The sequence below is a fragment of the Caloenas nicobarica genome, chromosome 15 (genome assembly GCF_036013445.1).
Source record: "Caloenas nicobarica isolate bCalNic1 chromosome 15, bCalNic1.hap1, whole genome shotgun sequence".
Classification (NCBI taxonomy): Eukaryota; Metazoa; Chordata; class Aves; order Columbiformes; family Columbidae; genus Caloenas; species Caloenas nicobarica.
Window position 1 is genome coordinate 4555635 of NC_088259.1, and position 17819 is coordinate 4573453.

A 17819-nucleotide genomic window follows, 5' to 3' on the forward strand; every position below is an offset into this window, starting at 1 on the left:
CATAAGGGGACATCAAAATGTCCCTATGGTCCTGCTGGGAGCTGCATAGCCGGGGCCCTTCAGGTGACAGCCCATGGATGTGGAAGCAGCACCCAGATGCTGCAGGGTGCTGGCATGGGGGATGCTGTGCTAGAGGGGGTTCCTCCCCCATAGAGGGGTTCCTCCTCCCCAGGAGGGTTCAGCCGAGCCCGTCAACATGCAAAGATTTCCTTCCAGCTTTGCTAATGAACTCACCTCTTCTTCAGAGGCCTCTACCCAGCAGGAAGGAGAGAGCTTTTAACGAAATCGGCTTGCTGCTCAAACCCTTCTCATCAAACATGGATGAGACGAGGAAAATGCCATTATGGTGGATCCCCAGGAAAGGAGGCCAGGAGGGGAGGTTGCCCTATTCTGTGTGAGAGTGCAGAAAAGGGAGCACAAGCTTTGAAGGCAGAGTGCCAATGGCATGGAGAAAAAAAGAAGGTATTTATTCCAAAAAGCCCAACTAGGATTTCTGTCCCAGTCAATTGAAAGACGGAGAGGTAACAAAAGCCTGAGCTGCATTTGGGCTGGATTTAGTTGCCCAGATCATCACTTCTCTTGCAGGGAGGAGTGAAGCGAGACTGGCACGTGGGTCTTACACAAATCATGCCAGAACCGGGCACCAGTGCTCTTCAGGTGGGCCAGCCCTGCTGAGCAGGCATCGCCGTGAGGAAACAGAGCTCTACTGGAACCAGTGACCAAATGCGATGGATCCCAGCAAGGACGGGGCTTCCCACTGCAAACCATCCCCTTCCCAAGCACCACAGGGCGGTCACTTCTGTTGGCGATCATTTATGGAGACCGATTGTGCTGTTTTCACAGTAAATTCTATGTCACAAAATTGGCAATTGTTAAATATCAAAGGAGTTTTTACAGGTCTTTGAGGGTTTGCCAGATTATTACCCCAAGCAGACTGAAACACTACCAGGGAGGAGCTTTCTATTTATGCTGGTCAAAAAAAAGTCTAGGGACAGAAGGCAGCCATCAGGCTTGTCACCTGACTGGCCTTAATATATACAATATGTATGACATACATGACTGGCCTTAATATATGTTCTATATCTGAGGTGTCAGCCAAGAGCAGGCTGCAGCTTCTGCTTCTTGAGCTCCTGTGCAAGCCCCGTCCCAAGCCCAGACCATCTCAGTTTGGCTGCTGGTGGTGTCCCACTCCCTTCCGTATTCTCCCCCAAAACCTCTGGACAAAATCCCCTTTTCCTAAAAAACAAGGGAAATGCCCACAGCGGCTCCAAACCCGCCTCCCCTTGGTCCCGCACCCGCTTTGGCAGCGGTTCCAGCGCTGGTTCCACGCTCCTGCATGCAGCCCTTGTCTCCTGCTTCAAGAAACAAACCTCTGTTCTGACCTTTACCGAACAGCTGGAGATCCTTGTTCAGTGACAAGTTTCAGTGAATTTATTTTACACGGTCATAAAATAGGGAATAAAATGCCTCTGCCACCTCTCCGTGTTTCCAGAGAGCCACAGGAGGGTTTTCTCATTGCTTCTCTCTGTCTGTAAACTCAGCCCTTATTACCACGTTTGCCATGCTAATGTGAAAGGTGGAGAGTCTCCCAGACATACAAGTTTTTTGAGCTTGTAAGTCAAAATCCTGGCTGCACTGGAGCTGAAAACCAAACTGGATTTCCCGCCCCCTTTCCCACCATGCACAAGGCTGAATAACCCTTCTGGTCTCTTTTTTTTTTTTCTTATTTTTGCGAGCCCACCAAGAAAAATAAAAGATGCAGAAGGTGGTCCGTGTGCAGACATCCCTGACTCTTATGGTGCAAGGGACAGACAGCAGACAGACCCACATCTCTCCCAAAGGCTGTCTACCTGTTCCTTGTCCATTTGGGACATAAGGAATATATATAAAAGGGAAATGCCTGTCCTGTGTTTGTCTGTCTGTATTCTACAGGAATCAACATCCAAACACCTCTAAATCTTCCTGGCAAAAAAGAATATCAAAGCCACAATCCCTATGGGGAAAATCCTGGCTCGGATAAAGAAAATGAAACCTCATTCACACAAGTTCAGCAGCTTTGGACTTTTATCAATGTCGTGTAACATGGGTGCCATAAATCCCCATACTAAAAACCAAGACACACTGATACTAACTCAGTTTTATTTTTGCTTTCTCACTTGTCAAAATCCCAACAGTAAGCCAGACTTGCATAAAATATTCAAATTCTATATAGAGCCACGATTCTTTGTGAAGGGCTTCTGCGTGACCCTGACCCTCGCTGCATTCATTCTCTAGTTTCTGCAACAAGTACATTAGTTAGTCACGTTACTTAGTGAAAGAAAAATCAAGAAGAGGTTTAACGAGAATAATTCGAAGCCAGAGAAGCTGCATGGTGGAGTGGTGCTGCATCAGCTCTCTCAGGTAGCCTGTGTATTTTCCATGTCTCATATTTGGCTGTATTTCTTTTCACTTTTATTATGTTAGTCAGGTGCTAAACAAATAAAATCAATTCTGAACTTATAAAAAACAATTGGAACTGTCTAGTCTTTTACAGTGAAATCTTGACTGTAGCAGCCCACAGCACTTGGAGAAAAATCAATCATCGTTTCCATTCTGCTATGCATGCTACTAAACTTATGAATTGATGTTCAGCTGCAAAGGAAAATTATTTCAAGAGAACCACCTTAGCAACAGTTTTCAGTGTTCATAAAACTCTTGTTTACATTTCTTCTCATAACAGACAAACTCCTACATTCTACCATGAATTATAAATATTAATGGGTGATGCTGATTTACATACAGTTCCCATCTTAATGGGCATCAAAATTGAAAGCAGGGCAACAGCACCACTTACAGTAATAGCAAGTAGTAAACAAGTGCTCAGCCTGAAGATGTCATAAACCAAAGTGTTTAACGCCCCTATAATTACAGTCTCCCCCACAGCCAAATGAAACTTCATATTATTTTGCCAGTGGCCTTTTCATAAAGACTGATGAGCTGGAGTGAGGCATCTGAAGAAGCACTTAACTCTCATGCAGCCTAAATATTTTAGTAACGTGCTCTGTCCATTTGGCAGCACCACCCCCCGCATCTTCTTTGACTTATTGCGTCAAAGCCGGCATAATTCTTATGATACTATGTGCGCACCACACCAAATATTCCTCTAGTATGTGCCACAGCCACACTGAAAGCCAGCCTTTCCCCCAAATAATTCCCACCCCACCAGCTGTATTTGTGTTTGTTAACAAACAAGCAGGTAATGGCCACACCGCCGCTGAGAAGTTGATCTTTATCCTACGTGCTGGGGCTGTGGGCTGTCTGAACCCACGGCTCCGCACGCTCCCCTGCGGCAGCGGGAGCTGCTCCCACCGCTCTCCACGGCTGGTTTTCTCAGCCCCACTGTGCTGGGGCTTGTGTTGGGAACAACAAAGTCATGTTCCTCCAGCAGGGCTTGCAAGGAACCTGCAGCTACGTCAGGAGGTGAAGCAGCAAACACCTGGGAGCAGACAGCCCCGTCTGGCTCCCAAATCCGCCGCAGGGTGCTTGGCTGCCTGAGGTGCTCTCAGGAATGGTAGGCACTGCACAAAAAGTGGATTTTTCACAACCAGCTCAGTTTTCATCCAGCTGGCTCTCCCAGCCGCTGCTCTCTTGCCCAGCACTCCCTGGAGCAGCAATTCCGTCCCATTTACACCATCCTCTGTTCATCCCTTGTTTGGGTCTTTGCTACTCGCCAGCCCTCACAGCTCGAGAGACAGAAACTCTTTTGCAATGGTCACCTCAGCTCTGTTATATTTAGCTACATTTTTTCTATGAAAATATTTTACAAATGCTTAGTGGTGCGCAGCATCTAACTACCACGCTTCAATTAGTGCAATTAGTGCCTGTGGTGTTGCCTTTGTGGAGTCAGCCTCCTCCCACCTCTCCCAGCTCTCCCTCCAATGCCGGTGGCGAGACACCGTACGGCTCTGCCTCGGTCTTCTCCTGGTTTTCTTTCATTTCACATACGACATCTGTTTCAAAAATACTTCAGTCAACTTTCAGAATTCAATAACTGACTTTGATAGAGAAATTACTGTTCCAGTATATGGTAAATGGCAGTGGTCTGAAACACTGTTAAATTTAAGTCTGGAAAATGAACTTTAATAAAATGCGCTCCAGTAACGTACTGTGACAGCTTTTAGTGAAATCAACTCCAATACTTTGATTCTCCCAGGAACGCAGCGAGATATACTCCAGCAGCCTTGAGCCATGGAATAAGAAAGCAGACAGCTTTATGATAAATGGCCCCAGAAACCCAAATTGCAGCTGCAGCAAATGAACAATATGTTGAAATTACTCAGTGGCCTTTTGTTGCTGCCACCAAGCAGAGCCGTGGGCAGCCGTGCCGGTGTGCGAGTGTGCACTGACACCTAGTGGGACAGCCCCGGGGGGAGCCTTGGGGTAAAGTGGGTTTATTTTATTAAAGAACATCAACAACACTCAGCCCTGCCTGATGCTAAATGCCAGCACGAGATGATGAAGTGTTGGGTTATTTGTGCCCTTTCGTCTCCTGTGAGCAGAGCGGCTGAGTTTTGATTTCTACAGGCTGCACCTTTGCCAGGCAAACATCTGGCTCGTCGCTTCTTGCTCCTGCCCCTCCTGCCAGGGTCCCACCTCGCTCCTCCTCACCTATGTGCATGGATGGGGGAGAAATGGAAGGATTTCATCGAATCATTTTGGTTGGAGGAGACCCTCAAGATCAACCCTCAAGATCCATCAAGTCCAACCATAACCCACCCCTGTCACTGCCCCATGTCCCTGAGAACCTCATCTCCGTCTGTCCAACCCCTCCAGGGATGGTGACTCCAGCACTGCCCTGGGCAGCCTGTTCCAATGCCCCACAGCCCTTTGCGGAAGAAATTGTTCCCCAGATCCAACCTCAACCTCCCCTGGCGCAACTTGAGGCCGTTTCCTCTGGTCCTGGCGCTTGTTCCTGGGGAGCAGGGCCCAATGCCCTTCATGCTCCAACCTCCTTTTGGGTAGTTGTAGAATTGCACAGGAACAGACCAGGAACCAGCTCCCCGTCCCATATGTGCCTCCCCAGTCGGCCAGCACCATTGTTGGGAGCACGTCATGACTATAAAGACGCCACCGTGCTTGTCACATTTATTCTCAGGTCACCTCCAGTGCCGCCAGCCTCCCGAGCACCTTCCCTCCCACCCAGGGGGGCCACTCCTGCCCCGGCACCCCGGAAGCGGATGGGCGGCTCTGGCAGTCTGCGCATGCGCTGCGCGCCGCGACCGTTCCCATTGGCTGGCGGCCGGGGGTGGGGCGGGCGCGGCCATGGCCGCCTGGCGCTCGCTCGGGCTGCTGCTCTGCCTGTGGGCGCTGCGGCTCCCGGCCCCGCCGGCGGGCACCGGCGCGGCTGCACGGGGGCTGGACGTCGCTTCCTACCGGTGAGAGCGGGGCTGGGTGGGTGTGCTTGTGTCTCCCTTTGTACTGGTCACTGCTGAGGCCGCACCTCGAATCCTGGAGTCAGTTTTGGGCCCCTCACGCCAAGAAAGGCCTTGAGGTGCTGGAGCGAGTTGAGAGAAGGGAACGGAGCTGGTGAGGGGCTGGAGCACAAGTGTGATGGGAGCGGCTGAGGGAGCTGGGGGTTCAGCTGGAGAACAAGAGCTGAGGGGAGACCTTCTGATCTCTGAACTGCCTGAAAGGAGCTTGGAGCCAGGGGGGTCGGGCTCTGCTCCCCAGGAACAAGCGCCAGGACCAGAGGAAACGGCCTCAAGTTGCGCCAGGGGAGGTTGAGGTTGGATCTGGGGAACAATTTCTTCCCCAAAGGGCTGTGGGGCATTGGAACAGGCTGCCCAGGGCAGTGCTGGAGTCACCATCCCTGGAGGGGTTTAAAAGACATATCGATGAGGTTCTCAGGGACATGGGTTAGTGCCAGCGTTGGGTTAATGGTTGGACTTGATAATCTTGAGAGTCGCTTCCTACCAAAACGATTCCATGACTCAGGGAGCGGGTGCGCGCCATGTTCTACCACGCCTACGAGCACTACCTGGAGAGCGCCTTCCCCTACGACGAGCTGCGGCCACTGACGTGTGACGGGCAGGACACCTGGGGCAGGTAGGGGCCATCCCCGAGATGAGCAATTGCCCCCTCACCCCGCGGGGCCCGGCCCAGGGAGCCCCCCCACCTCCACTGGGTCTCATCGTGCTCCTCTCCCCGCACAGCTTCTCCCTCACCCTGATCGACGCCTTGGACACGCTGCTGGTGAGTACGAGCTGCCCCCTGGCCCTGGGAGTGCCCGTGGCTGCAGCGTGGCCTTCAGCCCGCTCAAGACCGCTGTCAGCCTCCTTCACACCTGCTTTTTACTCAGTAGTGACAGAAAGTCTGTTATTGATTGACCAAGGAGTTTTCGCGTTTCGCTTCGCTCCCGCCCGGGGCGGCAGGTGGCCAGAGCCCTCCGCCCCGGCACCACCTAACTCTGAAATAAAAACCTAAAGCGTGTGGAAGAAAATGTTTTGAAAACAGATGGAACTGTCAGTCACTCTTTTAGTATTGTTTGTAATTAATGGTTTCACAAAATGGTAAAACGAAGCTAGAATTAGCCCTGAACATTGAACAACACCTTTGTTTTCCTGTGAAGTCTAAGCCTTGTTCTCTGTTGTCCTGCTCCCTCTGCAGATCTTGGGAAATGTTTCCGAGTTCCAGCGAGTTGTCAATGTGCTGCAGGAAGGGGTGGATTTTGATATTGATGTCAATGCATCTGTCTTTGAAACTAATATTCGAGGTGAGGTGGGTTTTTTCCCTGGTGTTTGTGCTGGATTTTTCCTTCTTTTACCAATCTCTGAACTGTACATAGACATGACACGAGGTAGTGGTCAGAGTGAATTTGTAATCCACTGTAACAGGACACATAAACACACAGAAAAATCACAAATGTCACTTCCCACTTCCTTTTTGTCTTTGCACATCACTTTTCTGCTTCCTGCCTCAACGCAAATGGACATCGACGTGCAAGTTTCAACATTTTGGTGCCAGGTTTTAAGCTTCGGGATAAACATCTTTCTGCTGAAACATTATGAATTGTATTCAACCTTTTTTTACAAACTGTTTTGGAATAGAGATTATTAAGTTCTTCCTTTAGCGTTGTAATGTGAAACTTGTCTTTTTTATTGAAAATCACAAAGGCCTTTGGAGTCTCGTACCCGGGTGAACACCTACCTGCTTTAGTGCCATCCAACTAAAAGGCACTGGCAGGGGACAAAACTGTTAGTTATGCTTTTTTTGTTTCTCCTATCAAATATTGCTGATGCAATTTTTGCAGAAGTGTAATTTCTGTGTGTTTGTCCTTGTTATGTGACAGTGGCCAAGCCTGTGAAAAGGGCTGAGAACTCCCTGCCTCTGTCAGTCACACTGAAGGGCTTCACTCTGGCCTAGACATTTTTCTCCAAGGAATTTAAGAATGTACACTGTATTACTTTACGCAAACATAGTATTAAGCTGTCTGGAAGAGGTGAAACAATTCTAGTATTTAAAGGGTGGCTACAGAGAAGATGGAGACTCCCTTTTTACAAGGAGTCCCATGGAAAATACAAGGGGCAGTGGGTACAAGTTACTCCTGGGGAGATTCCAATGAGACACAAGAGGGAAATTTTTCCTGATGAGAACAATCAGCCACTGGAAAAATCTCGCCAGGGAAGTGGTGGACTCCCCGACATTGGACACTTTTAAGATTCAGCTGGACAGGGTGCTGGGTCAGCTTGTCTGGGCTGGGCTTATGCCAAGAAGTTTGGAACAGATGATCCTTGTGGTCCCTTCCAAGCCAGTTTTCTGTGATTCCTCTTGTAGAGATTCCTGTTTGTTATACTGGTAGCTCTCTGATTCTCTGCAAGGCAGTGCTGGTATAGTAGGGCAAGTAGGATCTGATGCTTCTAAAATAATGAAAGAAATATATCTGCTGCCCATTGCAAACAGACAGGAAGAAACAAATCACCCTTCTTTTGTAGCATATTGAATTCAGCTGTTAAGGATGAGCCATCTCACTTTTCTTCCCCATAAAAACTGTCTCTGCATCATGATAAATACCACTGGTATCAGATTTTGTTCCTCCCTCATGTTCTTTGATGGGATTCTTTCTGTCTGCCCTGCAGTGGTGGGAGGTCTCCTCTCCGCTCACCTGCTCTCCAAGAAGGCTGGTGTGGAAGTGGAAGCGGGCTGGCCGTGCTCCGGGCCTCTCCTCAGGATGGCGGAGGAAGCGGCTCGCAAACTCCTGCCCGGTGAGAGGTCGTCTGCTTTGTGTGGCTGGGCGGTAGTTCTGGAGGTCACTGGTGCATTTGATGGAGGTGGCACTGCTGGGTGTGTAAACTCTCAAACAGTCTCAAGTTCCCTGAGCTCAAAGCAAGTTTAGCTTGTAGGGAAAACATTGTGCAGTGCATGATACCAGTTGGATGTATGCGTGCCAAGTGTTGTATGCATTTAACACATCACTTTGTTGTTTGCTTGTTGAGGGGAAATGCATTTAATATAAATAATAAATAAAGGCTGTGAAGCAGCAGCTTGTAAAGACAAGAATTTGCAGCCTTATCTACCGCAGTGTGGGCTGCTGCTGGGCTGTGTCCCCTGACAGCGTGGCACTGTCCCTGTGTGCGGGGTGCGCCCTGGGCTGCCACCGAGCAATCGATCGCAAAGTTGGTGTTGGTGCTTTGCTGATAAGTGTGTGCAAGTTTGATTTTGACGACCCTGCTTGTGCTGGAAAAAAAGTAAGGACGCAGTCTGCTGCTCTGGGCAAGGTGGGAGAGACCTGCAGTAGCTTGGAGTGCCCTCTCTGCCCCTCCCAGGATCACACGCTGCTCCCCATTTTGTTCTTTGCAGTTACTGCAATCGCTTTAGTCTCGTTTCTTGCCATTGTGCAGAGGAATGTGACATGTCTGCTTAACACTCTGTCAAATGTGACAGTGAACACTTTCATGTGAACCAAAACCATTTGTTTCAGCTTTTCAGACCCCAACTGGGATGCCATATGGAACAGTGAACCTGCTGCACGGAGTAAACCCAGGGGAGACCCCAGTTACTTGTACTGCTGGAATTGGTACATTTATAGTGGAATTTGCCACTTTAAGCCACCTTACTGGTGACCCAGTGTTCGAGGATGTTGCCAGGAAGGCTTTAAAGGCACTGTGGAAAAATCGCTCAGATATTGGGCTGGTGAGTGAGGACTGGCCTTTGAATTTGCTGGCCTGCTTTTTGTATAGTTTCGTGGATGCAATTCTAAGCATAAAAAAGCACAGACAGAGAGGAGATAGAACTGGAGAAATAAGCACAGTGCTAATAACTGGGATGAAGTCGCATGCTGGACATTGTTCCTGAACACCTGCAGCATCCAGATCTCTGTGTTAGTGGTGCTGCCCACCATCATGCCGTTGTTCTGTTCCATAACGGATGTGGTTGGGAGACAAATGCCTTCCACTGGCCATTGCAGTTTTTGTAACAGCAGCTGCAACAGATTAAATAACAGGTCTGTCTAATGCCTTGTGTGCTTACGGAACAGAATAAGAGCATGGAAGAGTGCAATACGAGCATGTCAAGTGCAACAAGATATTACTAGCCCTGACAGCTTTGGTTTAGGAATATCCAGAGCTAGAAGTGTTATGTCTGTGTTCACTATCTCCTGGTCAGTCTTTCTTCAGTTAATTTCCACAGCTGCTTTTCGAACCTGTGTGAACTCCTAGTGTTGCATATGTGAAGTAGAACAGATTTATTCATATGCTGTACAAAGAAATGTTACCAGTTGTTTGCTTTAGGATCTGTTTATTTTTGGTTTATATCCCTAATACTTGTTCAAGAAATAAATTTAATAGTTCTATTTTTTTCATCTTTTCCAAGCAAGTCACAGTTGTGTATCTTATTCTTCATCAGCTGGGTCTGTTTCTAGGCTAAAGAGTCCCAGATTTGAAGGATGTGTTTAAATATTAGCACAGCAGCTCTCGTGCAGTTGACATCCCTGGCCTCCATCTCTGTATCTGCACCTCTTCACCCTTCTCTTCTCCTTTGCAAGATGGAAATTAGGACCAGACACATCATGTTGAAACTGGGGTTTTTTTTCAGTAGCATAATGGTATTTTTTTTTTTTTTGGCCAGTGCAACCTTTATATTGGAAGTATAAATTTCCAAAGTTATATTTTCTACAGTTTGTACTTCTCTAATGCTGATTAATGTGTCTTGTAATGGTGAAAATGCTCGTTGGAATGGACAATGTGAATCTGTGAAACGGACAGTCTGAAAAAGGTCAAGGCTTTTGTGTTTGGTGGTTTTGTGGGGATTTTTTAAATTATTCTTTAGAAGATAAGCTTGATTTCCACTTTAACTCCCTCTTTCCTCCTCCCTCACCTCTACCAGGTTGGTAACCACATCGATGTGGTCACTGCCAAGTGGGTGGCCCAAGACGCTGGCATTGGGGCCGGGGTGGACTCCTACTTCGAGTACCTTGTGAAGGGAGCCATTCTCCTGCAGGACGGGGAGCTGATGGCCATGTTCCTGGGTGAGCAGTTTGTTTTCTGTGTGAAGGGTCCCAGGAATTCCTCCTTAGCTGCACCTGTGAAAACTTTGCACGTGGGACCATGGAAGAAGATGAAGAATCTAATAGGGTAACTTCAAGACTGTTCCTGAAGCCTTTGTTGTAAGACTTTCGAACAGTCTGTGATGACAAAGTTACCAAAGTGAGCATCCTGAGAAGTCATTTATTTTGCATGGCTCAAGTGAAAAGGGGGGCTTCTTTCAGTCTTAAAAAATTAAGAGAAAAAAAAAATTTTTTTGTTGAATTACCTGCCCATCTATGTTTCTTTATAGAATATGACAAAGCTATCAAAAATTACACGAAGTTTGATGACTGGTACCTCTGGGTTCAGATGTACAAAGGAACGGTGTCCATGCCTGTTTTTCAGTCCCTGGAGGCTTACTGGCCAGGCCTACAGGTAAGAGCTGGCACACTAGTAGCATACGGTGGTTTTGTTCATCTGTCTTGGGTATAACCCTCACCTCTGCTGGTTGAAAAGGTTGTTTTGATCTCTGGTGAAATCTACAGTAGTCTGAGCCTGTAGAAGAGCAATTCTTGACTTTTCCTATGGTCTATTAAAAAAAAAAAAGTCTCCTAGTAAGCATGATGGGACGGCAGTTTATTGTAGCAAACTCCACTGACAGTGGTCTCATAATCCGGATGGGAGCATAAGGTAAAAGAAAATCACACCTCTTTTTCCACCACCTTATAAACGCTTTGTTTGTGTGAATCCTTTCCCATTGGGAGGTTTGCCGTATATTTGGTCTGAGACTTTGTTACCAGCACTGAAAGAAACTAGATGCTGTGATTGACTAAAAGAAATGTTGACTGAAGAAACCCAAACTTCTGTTAACTAAAAATCAAAGAGACTTCATATTATTTAGGTGTCCGGAATGTGATCCAACAGAAAAGCAGCACCTCTCTCCTTAGTCCTACCTGTTTTTAAGGCATTGTGCCTAACTATTACTTACACCATTCAGACCTGCTGAACAACCCATTTCTGTCTTGCTTTGACTATAGGAGTGTTACTGCATTAGTTCTGTGTCGTTTCTTCTTCACCCAGATGTTGCTTTGCTAATTGTTTCCTCTCTCTCAGAGCCTAATTGGGGATGTAGATAATGCCATGCGAACCTTCCTCAACTATTACACTGTCTGGAAGCAGTTTGGTGGGCTGCCTGAGTTCTACAACATTCCTCAGGGCTATACGGTGGACAAGAGAGAAGGATATCCGCTCAGGCCAGGTGAGCAGAAATGAAATAGAAAGAAACACAGACTGGTGCTTTTGCCCTGGTGGGAAGATCAGATGTTGGCAACACTTGCCCTCCAAAAGTTCCTCCCCAGTTTTGCTCTGACTTAGTTCCCGCATGCATTTTACCGGTGATTTCTGTAGTCAAAGCTACACATTTTGCTTTCTGCCATTCACAAAGGCATGGCTACCTTCTGAAGGAAGCAAACTGTAGTGTTACTATAATATTTAAAGGGAGGCTGTTAATGAATTGGGTTTGCAATGTAGCGTTTGACATGTTTAAGTGTTAGATTGTCTGACATGGGATGTTTTAAAGTCATATGAAACGTTAATGTGACTGCTTGTGTCCTTGAAGTTTAGGAAGTGAAAGTGAGTATGAATAGATCACTAGTTCTGCTGAGTCCCTGGGATAAACTAATTCAGGTTGCACTAGAACTCAACATATAAGAGGGATTATATGTTGTCTGTGATACTGCAATGAAATGATTTTTTTCTTCTGTTGTTTTACAACTCTGACCAAAAAAAACCCCACACCTGATTATTAGGTCAGTAAAACTTTGTATATGAGAATAATATATTTCCTTTTGGTCTGAGTGTTCAGGTGACATCTACATTGGGCATTTCTACCAAAAATACTCATCAGCATTAACTTCCAAATGTATTACAGCATCCAAAAGACCCGTTTCTTTAGTAAGAAAACACAGCACTGTGCTTATGTTGCCTAAATAGAGTATTTCCATAGTGCCTGTTTTTGTGATGGCTTACAGTATTGTTTAAAAACTATATTTTGGGGGTTTAATTTCTTGTTTGTCGTTCTTTCTAGAGGCATCTTGCTTTTCTTCCTTTGACAACCGAGTTTTAATGCTTTTCTCTCCTGCTCCCATCCCACTCTCTGACTCATTGTATCTGAGCTAGAGTGAATTTCTTTGTAGCACATCCTTAGTAAAAGCAAGCGTCTGTGCTTTGAGCCAGAGGAAATACAAAGCAGGCTGGACTGTTTACCTGATCATCTTAAAGTCATATTTTTAAATTAGTTCATGGAATATCTTCTGTTCCCTGTGTTTGGTAAGTTTTTATGCACGCAAATGTTTGGGTTTTTTCTGCAGAGCTCATCGAGAGTGCAATGTATCTGTACCGTGCTACAAGAGATCCCACGCTCTTAGAACTGGGCAGAGACGCAGTGGAGTCAATAGAGAAAATCAGCAAGGTGGACTGTGGATTTGCAACTGTAAGTGCTAAATCAATGGTTAAGTTGGCTGAATGGCTGCTAAAAATTAGGTTTTAGAAAGTGTTCTCTTGAATGATCTTTTGCCATTGAGTCAAGTGATCACTGTGGTTGAAACATGACTTTTTTTTTTTTTCTTTTTCAAACAAGCCTCTGCTGTTTCTCTATGAGGCTGATCTCGTAACTGCTGGTCACATTTCTGGTCGTAACTTCCCTCACAGCCTAAACAGCGAGACAAATTCCAGCATTGGCTGTTGTACCAGAGCCCAAAACATGGGAAAGCATCAGAAGCTTCTCCTGCCTTCTCTATCTTGGTAGCTACTGGCTGTTCCAGCTCAGCAGGAAGGCTCACGTGCTGGTTCTCTGCTGCTTGTGTGATTCTGCTTTTCTACTGGTTAACTTAAATGGACTGCAAGCTGGTTTTACTTTTTCCCCTGAGTTCCTAACTTACTGAATTTGATATATCTGTGACCCACTGTATTTCTTCTCTTGTAGATCAAAGACTTGAGAGATCACAGGCTGGATAATCGCATGGAATCCTTCTTTTTGGCTGAAACAGTAAAATACTTGTATCTGCTGTTTGACCCAGACAACTTCATTCACAATGATGGATCAGTCTTTGATGTGGTGATTACACCATATGGGGAATGTGTCTTGAATGCTGGAGGATACGTCTTTAACACCGAAGCTCATCCTATAGACCCTGCTGCGCTGCATTGCTGTAGGAAGCGGAAGGAAGAGCAGTGGGAGGTGGAAGATTTGATGCGGGAATTCTACTCGCTGAAGAAAAACAAGAAATTCACTTTAAAAAGAGCTTCCGACCATGGTGAAGAGGAAAGTGCAAAAGACCCTCAAGATGCTTCTTCAGAGAAAGGTGGAGAGAAGAGAAACTCTAAGAAAAGCTCACACTCCCTCCTGAGTTGCCCCAGTCAATCTTTTAACTCTAAACTTGCAGTACTGGGACAGGTCTTCCTAGATAACACCTGATTCTATTTTCATTATCAGTTTAAATTATTGATTCAGACTCTGGGAATATTTTTTTATAGTTTCATAATGGAAAAGGTTGTACCTCACAATGTGAATTGTATTACGAAGTGAAACAGCTTCCTATTAAATTCTGCTGCTGCTGGTTCATAAAATGTGATTCAGGTATCAGCTGTTAATGCTGTAAAGTTGTGAATCTAAAACCAGTTGGTTCTCTGAATAGCAAACAGGTGTCTAGAAAGAGAAAGAAAAGTTGTACTGGTTAGAGGTACCATGCTTATTTCATTGTGACTTTGTTTTGAAGTTTTACAGGCTTAAGCAGAGTCCACAGCCTACTTTGCTCTACAAAAATGAGCCCAAGCGGTTCCCTGTCACAGGGGGAAAAGCACAGATCACTGGCTGTAGCTTCACTTCGGAGGCTACAAGTCTGCTCTGTGATGTGTTCCACCTTTTATCTTTGGTCTCTTTACACATGTGTGGTTAGCCTGACAGATCGATGGTCAGTTGAGAAAACCTTTTGATGATGAGGTGGAGCCTCACATTTATAGATGTAGCATGTCTGTCAAGCATGAAGGATGGCATGAGGTGAGGAGAAGGGTTGCAACATAGAAAATTGCTCGGTTCCTCCATACGTAGGATCTGTGGGTCGGTACCACCTGCCTGAAACTGGTGTAGTAGGCGTCCGGGTGGAATGTGGTTTGATTTACTCTGCAGTGGAGCTTGCTTTTTTGTTACAGAACCTAACAAAGCTTTTCCTATGAAACTTACCCATTTCCTTCCTCTTTTAAACTTCCCTTTGGGGCCTCACTTGGGTTACTCTGAATCAGCCACCTCAGTGGGTGACAGTGGCCTCAGGGCAGAGCAGCTGAGCTGTGTTTGTAGCGTGGGTAAGGGTAGGATGGAAGGAGACGTGGTTCAGACTGAAATCCGCTCTCCCTTGGCACAGGGGACAGCTGAACAGATGTTCGCAAGCTGCTTCTGCAGTGGGAAGTGTGGTGGCTCCTTGTGACCCTCCCTGTTATGGAAACCAAACTGTGACTGGAATAGAGAAATCAGTAGTGTTAGAAAGAGTTTTTCTTTCTAAAGAAGAAAAAAATGGAGGAGCAGAAATGTCATGGGCTTTCTTCAAGCCTGTTGGAAAGAGAGGAATCTGGAGCAAGCACAAAGAAGCTGTAGTCATTTGAGTGGGTTAGAAATACTGGGTAAATAAATCCATGCGGCCAGTGAAAAATACAACTGGGTCAATGCCCAGTCTTTGCTGGTATTGGGTCGCTTTGAGAAAATATTATTTTTGTCTCTCTATTAGTGCTAGAAAGTTACATCAAGTCTGCACTCTCACCCTTTAGGATGGAAATCCTGTTGCGGTTGTGACGAAACTACAGTGAGAGACACTTGCAACTTTGGACAGACAGATGTATTGGAAGGATTGTTAACCTGTACAGGCCCTTTTCGTTCTGTATTTCTTTCCTTTTATCATGTGGGTTGCGTTGATGCAACTGTTGTAATGGAGGTACTGAGAATGGAGCACCCGAAAACCGAGGCATTGGTAAACAAAGATGAAGCTCTTGTTTGTGGCACCTTGTAACCATAAAGTTATCTTCTTTTTTTTTTTTCCCAGCTGTTCAGATCTGACATGCTAGTCATTGCCTAAGCTGCAGAGTGACAAAATGCTGGCCTGCCTGGTGCTCGGTCCCACCTGTAAAGCAGAGGAAAATGAAGGACTTGTAGGACAGGCTGCAGGTTACTGACACATCTCTACTAGCCGCAGTGTTTTGGTACCCTCACCTAAGAGGCTCCAGTAGCAGAACCAAGGGATAGCAGGAGGTAAAATCTTTCCTCAGCACAGTCGGAGCTGCAAGAATTCATCTGTCCACAACTACTGTTGTACTGTGAGTAATTAGATGGATCTTGATTAGTGCTATGGGATGGATGAGTCAGGGTAACACAGGGCAGCCTAAACTTTGGGTTTTTTCCAGCATTTGAGAGCGACTACCATGTTACTAAGAGTTTCTTTCAACAAAAAGAACTGTGAAATGATTTCTTAGGATCCTTAGTAAGCCTCTTCTCTGAATGGAAAACTGTCTGATTTGGCCTTGCTGCTGGAGGGGAGAGAGCGAGCTTGAACCTTGGTGACATCTGTTGTGCTATTTCATAGGCAGCGTGATGAAGGACAGACGTTGGGGAACCTCTCTCTAAGGATGGCGAGATGAAATCGTTGGTGGCTGGCTGTCCCACTAGAGATCAGATTCTCTTCCCTGTATTTACAATGTAAGAGGTTCTGGTGTTACTGAGAGCGTGATGGTTTCAAAATTGCTATCACAAGTCAGCTGGGAAAACAGGAAAGCTCAAACTTGTGGTCTCCTGCTGCCTGTCCTCACAGGGAAGGGCAGGTCTGTTTTGGCATGTTCCAGCTGGAGAGAGAGCTCCCGGCAAGCAATATGATGAGTGCTTGTTCATATTTAACAAAACATAGAGGAGTTTTGTCAGGAATCCAAACAGATGTGCGTGAAACACAGGCGGATAGTGGCAATTTTGGACAGTGGCAGGTTTGGATGGCTTCCACATGAGGCAGGTCAGCACTTGGAAGGTCCCACCTACGGCACAAACTTGTGGCGTCTGTCAAAGGCTGAAAGGAAACTCTGGATTTTGGTTGAGTTGTGAAAGATAACACAGAAACCAAATTTACCTTTTGCTGTTGATGTCGTCCTTGTTTTGGGTTTTTTTCCCCACCGTAAGCAGCTTGCAAAGCTCAAAGCAAGGCCAGATTTTCTGAGGTATTTGAAAATGAATTGTTTGGATATGAAGAGGCTGCGGGTTGATGAAAGGTCAGACAAACACCTTGTGAAAGACTATTTTAATGGAGCTAACAAAGGAGATGATAGAGGAAAATGAGTCTGACCTTTGTGTGAATTGCTGGCAAATAAACCGTACAGAAAAGCGAGGTGAGGAGGCACGGGAAGCACTAGGAAAGGGGACCAGAGCAGCCTTGTGTATCTGAGGCAGCGTGAGCGTGTAAGTGAAAAATTGCTATGTTTGCATTTCTTCACATGCAGTGCTTCGTGGCTTTCTGGGAACAGCGACTCAATTGAGCAGCAAGTCATCCCTGGGCAGAATTTGCTTTTTACAAATAGAAGCGTGATCATCATCAGGCCATGCATTATTCACAGTGGGAAGCAGTGACATAGGATGCGATGCTGTGAAACTTTAAAATACATCACCTGGATGGCATCGGCACTGGTTTGGTTAATCCCTCGTGTCTTTAATGCTTTCTATTGTTTCTTGTGTAACAAAGGCAAGTTAAATGGAATTCCATAAAATGGAATATAAACTAAGGCTGGAATTTAAAGCAGTCATGATTTTTAGCACCTGTATTGTATGCTGTGTTTTGGTTTTGTTTTGTTTTTTTAACCCTTGGAGGCATTTATGCTATTTTGCTTTGGAGGACGGGATGGGTATGGGCAGCATGTGCGAGTCCAGCTTTCCCCCATCTCCCAGGGCTGAGCAGTTTCGTTGTCAGGGTCTGTTGCGCTCTGGGCTCTTCATGTAGTCAAGCATCTGCACTTTTATTTAATTCCTGTGTCTTTAATTTTGATTTTATTTAATTCAAGAAGCTCCATGGCTGCTGCGCTCCGGATTTCAGTTCTCTTTGCGTGTCCGAATTGCTCACTTCAGCTAGTAAATTCATGGTAACACTAAAAAAAGGAAAACTGAAGCCCATGTGGGTATTTTAATGGCAAAAACCTTGGGGGTGGAGGCAAGGCCACTCCATCAAGACCCAGCCCCTGTGCTGGGGTGTAGCACCAGAGACCTGGAGGCACCGAAATCAGAGCAAGAGTGGGCAGCAGGTT

At 46.1% G+C, this 17819-nt stretch overlaps 1 protein-coding gene across 1 annotated transcript; it reads left to right on the plus strand.

The window, feature by feature from the left end:
- Positions 1-5298: 5298 nt before the first annotated feature.
- On the plus strand, positions 5299-17338 carry EDEM2 (ER degradation enhancing alpha-mannosidase like protein 2). Its single transcript, XM_065645896.1, has 11 exons — positions 5299-5414; positions 5974-6084; positions 6192-6231; positions 6646-6751; positions 8115-8240; positions 8957-9168; positions 10360-10501; positions 10810-10934; positions 11613-11757; positions 12869-12990; positions 13483-17338. Exons 1-11 carry the CDS (start codon positions 5302-5304, stop codon positions 13972-13974), a joined length of 1734 nt encoding a protein of 577 aa, XP_065501968.1. The 5' UTR covers positions 5299-5301; the 3' UTR covers positions 13975-17338.
- Positions 17339-17819: the final 481 nt, after the last annotated feature.

Excerpts from the sequence above, each read along its gene's own strand:
- EDEM2 (XM_065645896.1), top strand. The coding sequence starts at position 5,302 with ATGGCCGCCTGGCGCTCGCTCGGGCTGCTGCTCTGCCTGTGGGCGCTG. Across the intron at positions 9,169-10,359 it reads ATCGCTCAGATATTGGGCTG|GTTGGTAACCACATCGATGT; the intron begins GTGAGTGAGGAC and ends CACCTCTACCAG. Across the intron at positions 10,935-11,612 it reads CTTACTGGCCAGGCCTACAG|AGCCTAATTGGGGATGTAGA; the intron begins GTAAGAGCTGGC and ends CCTCTCTCTCAG.